The 12,100-nt window shown below is 39.6% G+C and overlaps 1 protein-coding gene and 1 long non-coding RNA gene across 3 annotated transcripts in view; both read left to right on the plus strand.

Moving 5' to 3' along the window:
• The window catches only part of grk4 (G protein-coupled receptor kinase 4), a 34,919-nt gene extending 23,391 nt beyond the window's left edge, over positions 1-11,528 (plus strand). Inside the window, exons 9-16 of one of the 2 annotated variants that reach the window (XM_037246324.1) lie at positions 3,216-3,406; positions 4,338-4,375; positions 4,690-4,779; positions 4,891-5,099; positions 6,480-6,617; positions 7,150-7,287; positions 8,131-8,308; positions 8,614-11,528. In XM_037246324.1, coding sequence (XP_037102219.1) covers positions 3,216-3,406; positions 4,338-4,375; positions 4,690-4,779; positions 4,891-5,099; positions 6,480-6,617; positions 7,150-7,287; positions 8,131-8,307 — 981 coding nt within the window. In that variant the 3' untranslated portion in view covers position 8,308; positions 8,614-11,528. The remainder of the gene's footprint in view (positions 1-3,215; positions 3,407-4,337; positions 4,376-4,689; positions 4,780-4,890; positions 5,100-6,479; positions 6,618-7,149; positions 7,288-8,130; positions 8,309-8,613) is intronic. The other variant, XM_037246314.1, reaches the window with a different exon arrangement.
• On the plus strand, positions 2-2,960 carry LOC119119874. The gene is made up of 2 exons (XR_005097415.1): positions 2-212; positions 301-2,960. It is a non-coding gene; the product is annotated as an uncharacterized LOC119119874 (long non-coding RNA).
• Positions 11,529-12,100: the final 572 nt, after the last annotated feature.

Raw genomic sequence — 12,100 nt, forward strand, 5'->3', positions numbered from 1 at the left:
TACTACCTTTTTCTTATTCAACCTTTCAAACCAATTGTTTCTTGTGTGTATGTGTGTTTGTGCGTGCGTTTGTGTGCGTGCATGCGTGTGTGACAAACTGACCATCATTTGTGGCTGCAAATGGAACAAATAGCATGTTTGCAAAATTTACCAATTGGCTATCAAATGCTCTTTTGCGTCATGACGTCCACACTTTTTTGTGATATCTTCATGTCCTGTGGAAAGAGAGCTAATGGGATGAAAATGTACCTACATGTGAAACAAAACCACATACCACATGGTTATTTTGACCAGCTGCAGCTTAATCATGGCAACAAAAAAAAATGTTATGCTACTGGTGAGTATTTTGCAAACATTGCAACAACTTTGATTTCATTTGAAGCACTTTGCTTTAGTCATGCTTATGAAATGGTTATTTAATGTGACGTCTTGATTTTTGGTGGGGATGACACTGCTAGGGATTTCAGTTGAAATGCAAAGCAGTCAAATACCTTTTGAAAATACTTTGAATAATATCTATAACATGCCTACATATGTAGATGCTACTTCACATGGTCTGCAGAACCACAACAGCGCTGCAGGTTTATGTTATTAAGAAATAAGTTGTGTGCCTTGAGTTAGTGATGGAATTTTGTGGCACACAACAAACTGCATGCAGCATGTGGAAGAAAGGACTCCAGTGTCCCCTTTGAGTAAGTGCGACAGAACCTCCACCACCCCTTTCTGAAAATCATTAACATGCCACTATACCATCATGCTTAATGCTCTTAATAGTGCGGTTGCTCTTGGCTGATTTTCCTACGGAGGAATTCTCTAAACTGATCCATAACCATGAGCGAGTGGTGATTTTTGGCTGCCACATGAAAAAGCAAGTCTCAACATTCTTTTTGAAAGTCACCAAGCTTTGCGTTTCTTGTGTGCTGGGCCAAAGCGTCAACGGCCGGGAATGTGAAGCTGGCAGTCCTTAACATAAGAAAACATCTGGAAACTTAAAGTAATGGTTTTGGTTCACAAATTAAGTCGTTGATATGTAGGCATAACTTTAATTTGTTCATGTCAGGTGCTCTATAAAAAATGTTCCTTTTACAGTAAGCCATTCTTTTACCAGTAATGCAATGTGCAGGATATTTTTAAATGTTGTTTTCCTTCTTTCTCTGCTCTTTACTGTTAAAATGTATAGTAGGTCAACATCTCAGATGCACAGGCAGGAGAAGACATTTAGCTTGTCAGTGTTATTTTTATTCGAATGATTGTTCTGTAGACAAGATTATTACACCAAGTGTGTCTTTATTTGTCTTGGAACGTAGGCTTCCAACTGCGATAAAAAAAAATAAAAAAAGTTAATTCCCGTTTTCCGTCTAATTTCATGAGAATGCGGGTCCATGAAACGCCGTGACTGCTTGCAGCTTCTTCACATTGATAACTATGGCCGAACCTCTCCATGTTCTCCATTTGAAGCTCATAGTTGTTTGAGTTGTTGTATTGTGATGATGGGTGAGCTATGTTGAGTGTCTTGCTTGAGTGAGTCACGGTATTCACACGCACACGCAAGGAGAATGGAGTGGGCTTGTTGCCGAAGCTTCCACGTCAACTTTGTGTCACCTGGGATTGACATGGTTCTCTGCGCGTGCTTTTGCGTGCACGCCTGTGTGTCCACGCACCTATGTGTGTGTGTGTGTGTTGATTCTCTGCGCTGCAGGCAGAACTGATGACTCGTCATGTACCTCTCTATCTACAAGAGCTGCTCTGTTGCCTAGCAACACTGACCAAACAGCAGTAGCGAGAAGAGTCAAGTGCTCTCTGAAACCCCTCATCGCTCGCTCCTGTTCTTTGTCTTTTTGATCAGTGCTCTCTATTAGTCAATAGATACGGTTGCCTTATGTTTTCACATTTTAACTCATGTTGCCACATGTTGTAGTGCGCATGTGTGTATTACGGAAATGTGTTAGCTTTGGCTCCAATGGCCAGGAGCGGAGAAAAGAGCCACTCACTTTATTGACTTGGTCGCCACATTGATCAGCTTCTAAAACAAAGACAAGACTATTGAAATACAACCCTGTCATTCATTCGTACCAGAGCTGCAGACTCTTATGTTAAAATATTCAATAGAGTTCTTGGAAATTTTTGATTGGGTGCTAAAAGGACACAATGTGTTTTCTGCTGCCAAGAAAATCTGAAGAGGGGAGTTGCTCAATACTGGTAGTAGCTTGTTTATCCTGGTTTCCCCCTTTTTTTTGTTTGTTGGGTGGGGGTGCACATGATATCACACACAGGAATTTTCCCACACCCTCTTGTGGACCGTTACTGTCTACGTAGTCTAAAGCATATGGGATTCCTCCCGGTGGCAGTAACATCCTGCTTGTACAGCACTGATACACTCACACACACACACACACGCACAGACAATACGCTGCATGTCGTTGACCCTCAAGGGAGAGAAGGGAAGCTTGGTGGGAATAATGAGGGAAAATAGAGCTCTAGAAAATGGAAAGATATTAGCCCGCGGAGGGAAAGAGAAGTCTCATGTCTGAGTTTGGAAATAATGATGAAATGAGAAGTCTAAAGTTAAAATTATTTTCAAAGCTGCCATGTCTAAAAGAAAAGATTATTTGATAAATAGCTCAATCTATTTTAAAGTGGAACAATTTGTTTTGTTTTGATGTGGTCATGTCTTTTCAATCCAATCCAAACCAAACCGGTTTTTGTTTCAAATCTTTTCTATTTTATTTATTTTTTCCCACCCCCTAATTCCATCAATCATATTGGGATGAACTTGAACCGTCCCAGACTATTCACTGGGCCCTTTTGTCCAAGATTGGTCACATCAAACAGCTTTCCTTGCCTTCTTCTGGATAAATAGACAAAAAAAAAAACTGTGGTGGCTATTTGTCTTTACTAATGTCTATTTAAAGTGTATCTAGCAGAATCAATTACGAACCCTAAAAAATGGTTCTTGCGGGAATTTTTAGTAGGTCAGTATATACATTCTTAATTTGGGGAAAACATCTCTTGAAATGTCTACTTTACCTAATGTGAATCATATTTGTACTTGATGTCCTGTGGATGGTATGTAACCATTGTGCCCCTGATTTCTTACTTACCTCTTATCTTCCTTCTATCTCTTCCACCCTCATTTGTCCCATATACAACTCCTTTCTTCTGGCCCCTTCCCTGACCCTTCTTACCGCCTCTATGGCAATTTGCCCCCTTTCTAGGTTAGTTTAGCATATGCCTATGAGACCAAGGATGCCCTGTGCCTGGTGTTGACCATAATGAATGGTGGTGACTTAAAATTCCACATCTACAACATGGGCAACTCTGGCTTTGATGAGCAGAGGGCCATCTTTTACGCTGCTGAGATCTGCTGTGGCCTTGAGGACCTGCACCGTGAGAGAATAGTCTACAGGTTAGCAAAAATGGGATTAAAATAAGGAAATACTGTCTCTCTTTAGCTTTAGCGTGGATTCTCCTATCTTGACTAATGACATACTTCCACAGAATGAATGTGGAAACCCCAAAGAGGCGTGATTCAAATTATGGAAAGTGGAGCTTTGCAGGGATTTCTAGATATCATTGAAATCCATTCAAAAACATATAGCACACTTTAGATTTTAGAATGCCTTATCTAACGAATAGTCGCCAGCCAGTCGGGGCATGCACTTTTGAGGGAGGGCTTTTGTTTTTGTTCAGCTGTCTCCAACCTTTTTTTGCATTACAGACCAACTGTTTAACCAGCATAACGTTTATCCAAAGGTTCATGAGTCAATGTTTGCGTGCTTACGTATTTCAACAAATGTACTACTGTACCAAAAAAGCATTTTCGAGAGACACATACTACATGACAAGAAGTCGCTCCTGTAAATAACAGTCATAAATACAAATGGGTAGATGTGACACGCCCCGTTTGAGCTGCGTGCCTATGGCGATCCTAAAATAATCTCCATGCTTTCCATTACCTTTGATGGGAAATGTTGTCCCTGCCAACATGGCTGCCGTATCGGCGTGTCTGTTAGCCTGCAATTGTCTGTAGTGTATATTTGTGACAACAGCGGCTCAACCTGGAAATACGTATACAACAGCAGCTAATTCTGGAATTAACAAACTCCGCCAACTATCGTAAAAAGGAGCATTTTGGGTGCACTGGCCACCATTTCGTTGTCGGTTAAATGTTGAATCCGTTATTTTTTTTAAAATCAACCTTCCATTGTATATACATTTTGTTATGTTTACCTTCTGTTACGTTGTATTTTATTGTGTTGTATTGTATTACATAACACTATATGATAATTGTGACTACAACATGACTTAATTTCTTAATTCTCGTCTTTTTTTTCCAGGGATTTAAAACCTGAAAACATCCTTTTGGATGATCGTGGTATGTCTTTGTTTCTTCTTTCACATCAGATCTGTCTGTTTATTGGAATGCTGTTTGGCAAGAGACACTAATTTGCATACCATCGTTGTTTAGAATGAGCCAGTAAGAGGGACCGAGTAAATCAACAGTTCAGTCTGTTTTGTGCAAACATTGCAGCATATTGTGTCCGATCTTAAGAAGATATTTATTAATGGTTTCCTCTCTTTGTGCTTCCTTCATAAAATCTGTGTTCAACCATAGGGATTATGATTTTATACACTTATTATTATAGTTCAACTGCTGATATATACCGTAAACATCTGCATCTTCTTTAGGGCACATCCGCATTTCAGACTTGGGTCTCGCCGTGCAAATTCCTGAAGGAGAGACGATACGAGGGAGAGTAGGCACTGTTGGATACATGGGTATGAAATGGACTTTTTGTCAAACACAGTAGTGGCCACCTTATCAATTAGCATGACTCTCTCTCCGGTCAAACTACCATTTCCCGTTTTTCTTCATCCCTCCTCCTGCAGCTCCTGAGGTAATCCAGAATGAGAGTTACACTTTCAGTCCAGACTGGTGGGGTCTAGGCTGCCTTATCTTTGAGATGATCCAAGGCCAGTCGCCCTTTCGCAAGCGCAAGGAACGCGTCAAGCGGGAAGAGGTGGACAGACGAGTGCGTGAGGATCAGGAGGAGTACTCCGATAAGTTCTCTGAAGAGGCAAAAGATATCTGCCGACAGGTAAGGGTAAAAGTTGGATACTGTCGTTTGTCGCTTGGTTAAAATGAAAATGAATTCCGCCCTTAAGTGGTGACTTAAGTTCAATATAATGTAATGCATGGTATTTATTTCAAGACGAATAAAATAACGTAATGTTAGCTGAGTTTCTCACTTATTTGCAGCACACATTCAACAACATTGCTTTTAATGTTATCAAATAAAAAATGGGGTGGATGAGGATTTTGGACCCAAATTCGTTACAATTGGTGCACAGTTTTGGAAAATTATGGAGGCTACACACATTGTAGTTGTTTGATTAGGCAACAGATGATTGCACAATAGGCTGGACTGGATAGAAGACTTTTTAATAAACAGCCACACACAAGAACACAACACAGACAGCCAGATAGCCTTCATTGTTGCTCTTTGTCGACTGTGCTGAATTCAGTCCACCTGACCCTTTTGTATGATGTCACACTGCCCCCACCTCAATAGACATCATGTCGTGTAAACAATTTACCTTTGAGTGTACCGTCCAAAACCACGTTGCGACAAGCTGAACCGAATTTTAATTGCTTGAGTGAATTGTAGCTTTTGTAGCCATTTCACTTTATTATAACTAAGAATTAAAATTTCAACACAAACCCACTTATCTGTGCACCAAGAGGGAGCTACTGAGCTTATCTGTTTCAGAGCCAGAGCGGAAGAGACGTTTATTTGCGTCCTGCTGTGGAACATTCTGACCTGAGGTTCAACAGATTAGAAGACTCCCCAGGGGGAGGATGAGTGGGGAGAGCAAGAAGAACGCTTTCTGTACAAAAAAATTGGATCGAAAGCTGGTGGGGATGGGGTAGGACTCATGGTAGAGATGAGCTTTTTCCTCGTTTCTTTTCAAACAAGAATGATTGTGCTTTTTATGTGTCTGTGTTGGGGTTTGTTTTATTTTGATGTTCAGGCAAAGAGACGAGTGAATTTGTATCTTAGTGCAAAATACTTATAAGTGCAAAATACTTATACAAGCCAGTCAGGTGAAACTGGGGTACAATAGTGCGCTGACAACTGAAACAAATGTGAACTGGAGAGGTGTGGTGAAAAAGTGAGCACACCGCTAAACTGCACTCATCCACTTCACAAAGTCCTCTGATGTAGGTGTTGTGCAGGGAGTATTATCCACAAGCTCTCAAATAAACAGCAGCAGTGCCTTCTAATTCTCGCCACGGTTACGTTGCGTTAACTTGTATCTACACAAATTACTGTGTGTGGTCTTTATCCAATTATGTGGGATACAGTCAAGGTGGCTGCATGTATGTGTTTCAGAATAAGACCTATGCAGTCTTTGGATCAGTCCTAATGTATTGGATTATATTTGAAGTTTTGTTTTTTCTCTCTCCCTTGTGCTAGCTGCTGGCTAAAGATCCCAAGCATCGCCTCGGTTGTCAGGGTCGCGGCGCCGTAGAGGTCAAGCAACACTCTATCTTCAGAAACATCAACTTCAAACGATTGGAGGCGAACATGCTGGAACCTCCTTTCAGCCCTGATGTAAGCGCAACACACACACACAAACCCAAGAAAGGAAGTAGAAGCCCTCTCCCCCCCCCCCCAAAGCCACAAATTAACGTTCACCTTGTCACGACCGCATGTCAGTCACCAGCTATTTGGCATCTCTTTCTGGGTGGTGAGAAACGGGCCTTGAATATGTTATTTTAAATCCAATTCTGAAACTGGTTCACATAAAAACGGAGTAGAAAAACTATGCATTGGTGAAATTGCGCTGAGAAGCTGTTCAAACAGAATTTTTTTCTTTTCCAGCCTTCTAAATAGTCTGGCAGAGAGAATGTAACTGTCCTGAGAGGTTAAACCAATATTTGCCTGAGCAAGCTAGTCGTCTGTTTCTGTGTATGGTTGTGAGTAGTAGGGGCGGGCCCAAGTGACTCCGGAACCAAATTCCCCATTGATGATTTTGCTTTTAAGATTATTAGAGTCCTTTTCATCAAGCATTTCCCTAAGGGTTAAACTTCCACCGCCCTTTTTCTACTGCATGATCCCGGTCTTCCCTATATGTTTCTGTTAGCCTCGTGCTGTGTACTGCAAAGATGTCCTGGACATAGAGCAGTTTTCCACTGTCAAAGGTGTGAACCTTGACCCCACCGATGACGACTTCTACCACAAGTTTGTCACAGGAAGTGTCTCCATCCCGTGGCAAAATGAGGTAACTGCAGGGTCTGGAAACTGGGATGACGTCATTGTTCCCACAGCTCATGCAGTGATTTTCGAGGAATGTCGTACAAGTGATCATAGGAAAATATTGAACAGAGATTTAGAGAAATATAATTTGTTTTCTATTTATGATGAGGAATTGCTAACATGACCAATGTATTCACATCTACGGAAGAGGATTAGGGCCAGTGAAGAAAAAAAAAACGAGGGGTGACAGGATTCTGACTTTTTTCTCAGAATTCTGACAGTCAGAATAAGACCTACCGTAATTTTCGGACTATAAGTCGCGGTTTTTTTCATAGTTTGGGTGGGGGGGGCGACTTATACTCAGGAGCGATTTATATACATATATATGTTTTTTTTCACTTTTTTGGGCATTTTATGGCTGGTGCGACTTATAGTCCGAAAATTACGGTAGTCAGAATTCCGACTTTAAAGTCAGAATTCTGAGAATAAAGTCAGAATTCCGACTTTAAAGTCAGAATTCTGACTTTAAAGTCAGAAAGTGCGAATTCTGAGAATAAAGTCAGAATTCTGAGAAAAAAGTCAGAATCCTGTCACCCCTCGTTTTTTTTTTCTTCACTGGCCCTAATCCTCTTCCGTACACATCAAATAATATAATTCATTATTAATAATCGAATAATTACATCATTAAAGAAAATTTGCGCACATGTTTTATTTTCATAAGTGTGCATCAAATAGGTTGCCATTCACATTAATCACTACTTAAAAAGTAGCTCCGTTTTGATAAGGGTTGGTGAGCTCCGTTATAGCAATTGCAGTTTAAATCGTATCATAACAGAAATTGTCATTGAATCCTTCTCTCCTTGTATAGATGATTGAAATGGAGTGCTTCAAAGAAATCAATGTCTATGAGACTGATGGGACGTTATGTTCGGACCTGGACATGAACCGGCCTAACCCTCCACCAAAGAGAGGTTTCTTCTACCGCCTGTTTAGAAGAGAGGCAAGTGCTAGTGCTCCGGCAACTCTCCGAGGGGGTGGGGGCTAAGGTACTTCCTCTTTCCTTCTTTTCTTTCTGAGCCTTGTCAAAAATCAATCAAACGTCAATTCTCTCTCATGTGATCGCAGAATATTTAGGTGAAACTTCTTGGCTTCCCTTTTACACCTTTACTTTTTTTCCCCCCTTGGTTGAACTTTGCACTATCCTGTTTGGCTGTTGTGCTTTGGAAGGTGTTATGCTTTTCCTTCATTTATTTCTGAATTCCTTCTTTTGGCAGCATGGTTCCACAATGTTTTTGTGATTGCTTGCTTTTCAATGGAATATATCACATCACGTATGCCATCTTCTTCTCAGGTCTGTTTTAAGAGCGGTTACAGTGACGACGAGTTTGAGGAGCCCTCGCGACTTTAAACCACTCCCTTCACCCCCCCCCCCCCCAAAAAAAACCCCAACCCTCTCTACACCCTCCCCCCTTTGCCGCTGATCTTCACCGTAAACTCCAGCCGAGTGCAAATCTTAGGAACTCAGTGAATGTTGACCTGTATTTATGAGCTGTATTAAAAGTGTATTATAATTAAAGAAAAAAAGTATGAGTTTAAAGATTTTGTACCTTTGTACTTGAATTTATGTCTAGATGTATATTTTCACTAAAGGTTGTATTGTACAAAAAGCCATAAAAGTACCACTTGAATGCATACATGACATTTTCATTTTATTGTCTTCGGGAATGAATATGGATATTGTTTCTTTTGGGTATTTTTTGTTTATTTCTTTTTAAAGAAGCACAGTACAAGTTGTCTTATCAATGTAGCATAAGGCTTTTTTTTGTTTTGTTTTTTTAAAGTCTGTATGTTTAGCATTGATTTGGCCAATGAGATGTTTTTAGAACATCGGATCCACTTTATCCCAAATTAACTCCATTGCCTCCTTAACCTTCAACGCTCAGGTACATCTGAATGAATTCTGTCAATTATGGAGTACAAATCTGTTCACAATTACTGCGTTGTTGCTTAACAATTTTACAGTACATTAACAAAGTCCCTCCCACTCCTCTTGATTGACGCGTATACGTCTGGCCAATGTATACCTCGTCGCAAGTTGTGCAGGTCTTGACAGCATTGCAGTTCCATGTGCCTGTTGCAACTTGTATTGAGCAGATATGCACAATAATATCAGATATCAGGCCTTGTTTCCCCCTCTGGAGCACAACTCTTCAAAAAATATCTTTTAATCCCCTAAGGAAAAGCTATGGGGGATTTCTTGATCCTTGGCCTCGCATTAATGCCATCCGTCTGATCTTTTTCATTCTAATCGTGCTCACACAACTCTCCCTTTGTGTTGCTGCCCTGGTGAATTCATCTTGGAGACCTAGAATAATGAGGAATGATGACATAAGATGAAAAATCTGTCCTGCATCTGATAATTACTACATTAGTTCTTAGCCACTGTAGAGTTTCTGTGCAGTAGATTATAAATAGTTGGCCACATATTTCACCAGTAGAGAATATGCAGCTATATTCGGTGATTTAGGATGTGTTTATGCTAGATCAAGAGAACTCTGTTGTAATAGTGCGCACTGTTTACGCTTCCATGTACAGTAGTATGTTCTCTATTAGAAATGATTGAGGTGCTTTCTTGTATGGATAAAGCAGAGAATGCAGGATTTGAATCCCCTTATAGTTCCAACAAAATTGAGTATAGAGATTTTTCTGATTTTCTAGCATTTAGGACTCCATTTTTGATTTATGTGGTTGCTCCCAAAAAGTATTTGACGTTTAGAGATGCCATACGAAGTGGTCGATGTAACTTCCAATAATCTGTTTTTAATTCTATGAATACTCAATTTTTACTCATTCGCTCACTGTGGACATTGTGTCATATAAAAATACAGCTTTTCTTGCCTTCAATGCATTCTAGCAATTTTGATCTGAATTAATAAGGAACTTCAGTCGTTTTAGGTTTGTCATGTTTCTGCAGTTTTTTTCCCCATTTCTCATCAATTTGCTAAAAATCAATTGTCTGCATTTTTTTTCCTGAAATTTAAGTTAACAATAATGGAGGGACTTTATTTGTATGTGCACAGAATTTCACAAATGTCATAGATGACTGCCTGTGTGCATATATGACCCCCTTCCAGTTTGGTTTTCTTTTTCTCTTAAAAAAAAAAAAAAAAAAAAGTCCGCCATTGCACATTCCATAATGACCATTGAAACGTGCCATGTATTTGTTGCTGTCTTGAGTCGTTTTGTTTGTCTTTGTTGCACTCAGGCATGCTCTCAAGCTGACTTTCTTGCCTTTGTAGATTTTAGCCTTTTTAGTACTTCTAGCCTCAAAAACTTTGTGCATTTAGAATAAAGCTGTAAAACTCACTTGCTCTCATAGAGAAACTAATGGCTGCACCTACAGTATTCACCTGTCAGGTCAGTAATTATTCCTCCACCAAACATTCATTGCACTAGGATGTGTGTGTGTTTGTGTTTTTTGGGTAGATTATATCCCAAAAATAATTAAATGTGGTATTATCTGAAAAAGATTAAAGGAGGACTAAGTGTCTTCATCGTATGTGCCAATTGCGAGAAATAAATTTGTGACATAAGACCTTTTTTACACTTTTCATGCTTCCGTCCGTCCATTCTGAGATCAATTCCTTCACGTAGAGAAACTTTAAACTGCTCAAAGGTTTTGAATGTCCGCACTAAGTGCATTGTAATGCCTGTTTCAACGAAATGCATACGTTTTATTACGCAAGCATGTATTGGTTTATAATACATCAGGTTCCTTGTATATGTAAATGATGACATTTTAGTGCCAACATATCTTTGATATTCGAGGGCAGTTTAAAATGACAAGGTGACCTGTAGAGATGGCCTTGTTTGAATATGTTGAATGCATTCCTTCTCTGATTGGATTTAGCCGTTCCAAATGGGGGTCAGCCTCAGCAGTAACACCTGAGCAAGAGAGCCTCAATTCCTTGATTTTGCTCGGGTCTAGTCAATATAAACCAGGAGAACCACTTGGGGATTCTCATTCTGTCTAGATGTGTGTGCAAAGGTATTTCAAGGAAAGCTTTACTTGTATTCCAACAGGGCCTGGGACTTTTTTGATTATTGTTTTCCCCCCTCTCCTTTTCCCCCTTTTGTACCTGTACAGTCATGTTGTTCAACCACTGCAGTCGTTGTTAATTCTTGTACAAGTTGTATCACTGGTTGTTGTACCATATCTTACATTTGTAATTATGAAACAATACACTGCCATTTGTATAAAATTCACCTGTGTCCTGAATAATTTAGCGTGATACTTATTCAAAGTGATTCAGACATCCTAAGAATCGCCATTTTGCCCAATGTTGGTTCCTGGCTAAAATCTCCATGCTGCACATTGAGAAGGACTGTTTGAGAGTTCAAAGAAATCTTTTAGGGGAAATTGAGCTAAATCCACTGTATTTTTGTTACTTTTTGGTTCCAGCGCTGAAAACTGATTCGGTTTGACTCCCAGGTCTCTCTCGAACCTCATCCCCAAAATTGTTTTAGCGCGTTTTATTGTTAGTTGTACTAGGTTCATCTTGTTTTTTCTTTTTCAATTACTTCACTGTTCACGTTTTATTGTTTTAACCTTTTCGTGAATTCTTCTTCTTATTATTATTAATAATAATATAATACACTGTATATAATATATTATTATTAATAATAATATATTATTAATAATAATAATAATATAGAAGAGGAAGAATAAATAAAAAACGTCATGCAGTTTTTAGCCCCGTCCCGTGATTGAAGAATAACAAAATGGCATTATGATTGGTTACTGGCCACAAAGCTAATTTGATTGGCCGATGAGTCTG

This window comes from Syngnathus acus, chromosome 1 (assembly GCF_901709675.1).
Source record: "Syngnathus acus chromosome 1, fSynAcu1.2, whole genome shotgun sequence".
Classification (NCBI taxonomy): domain Eukaryota; kingdom Metazoa; phylum Chordata; class Actinopteri; order Syngnathiformes; family Syngnathidae; genus Syngnathus; species Syngnathus acus.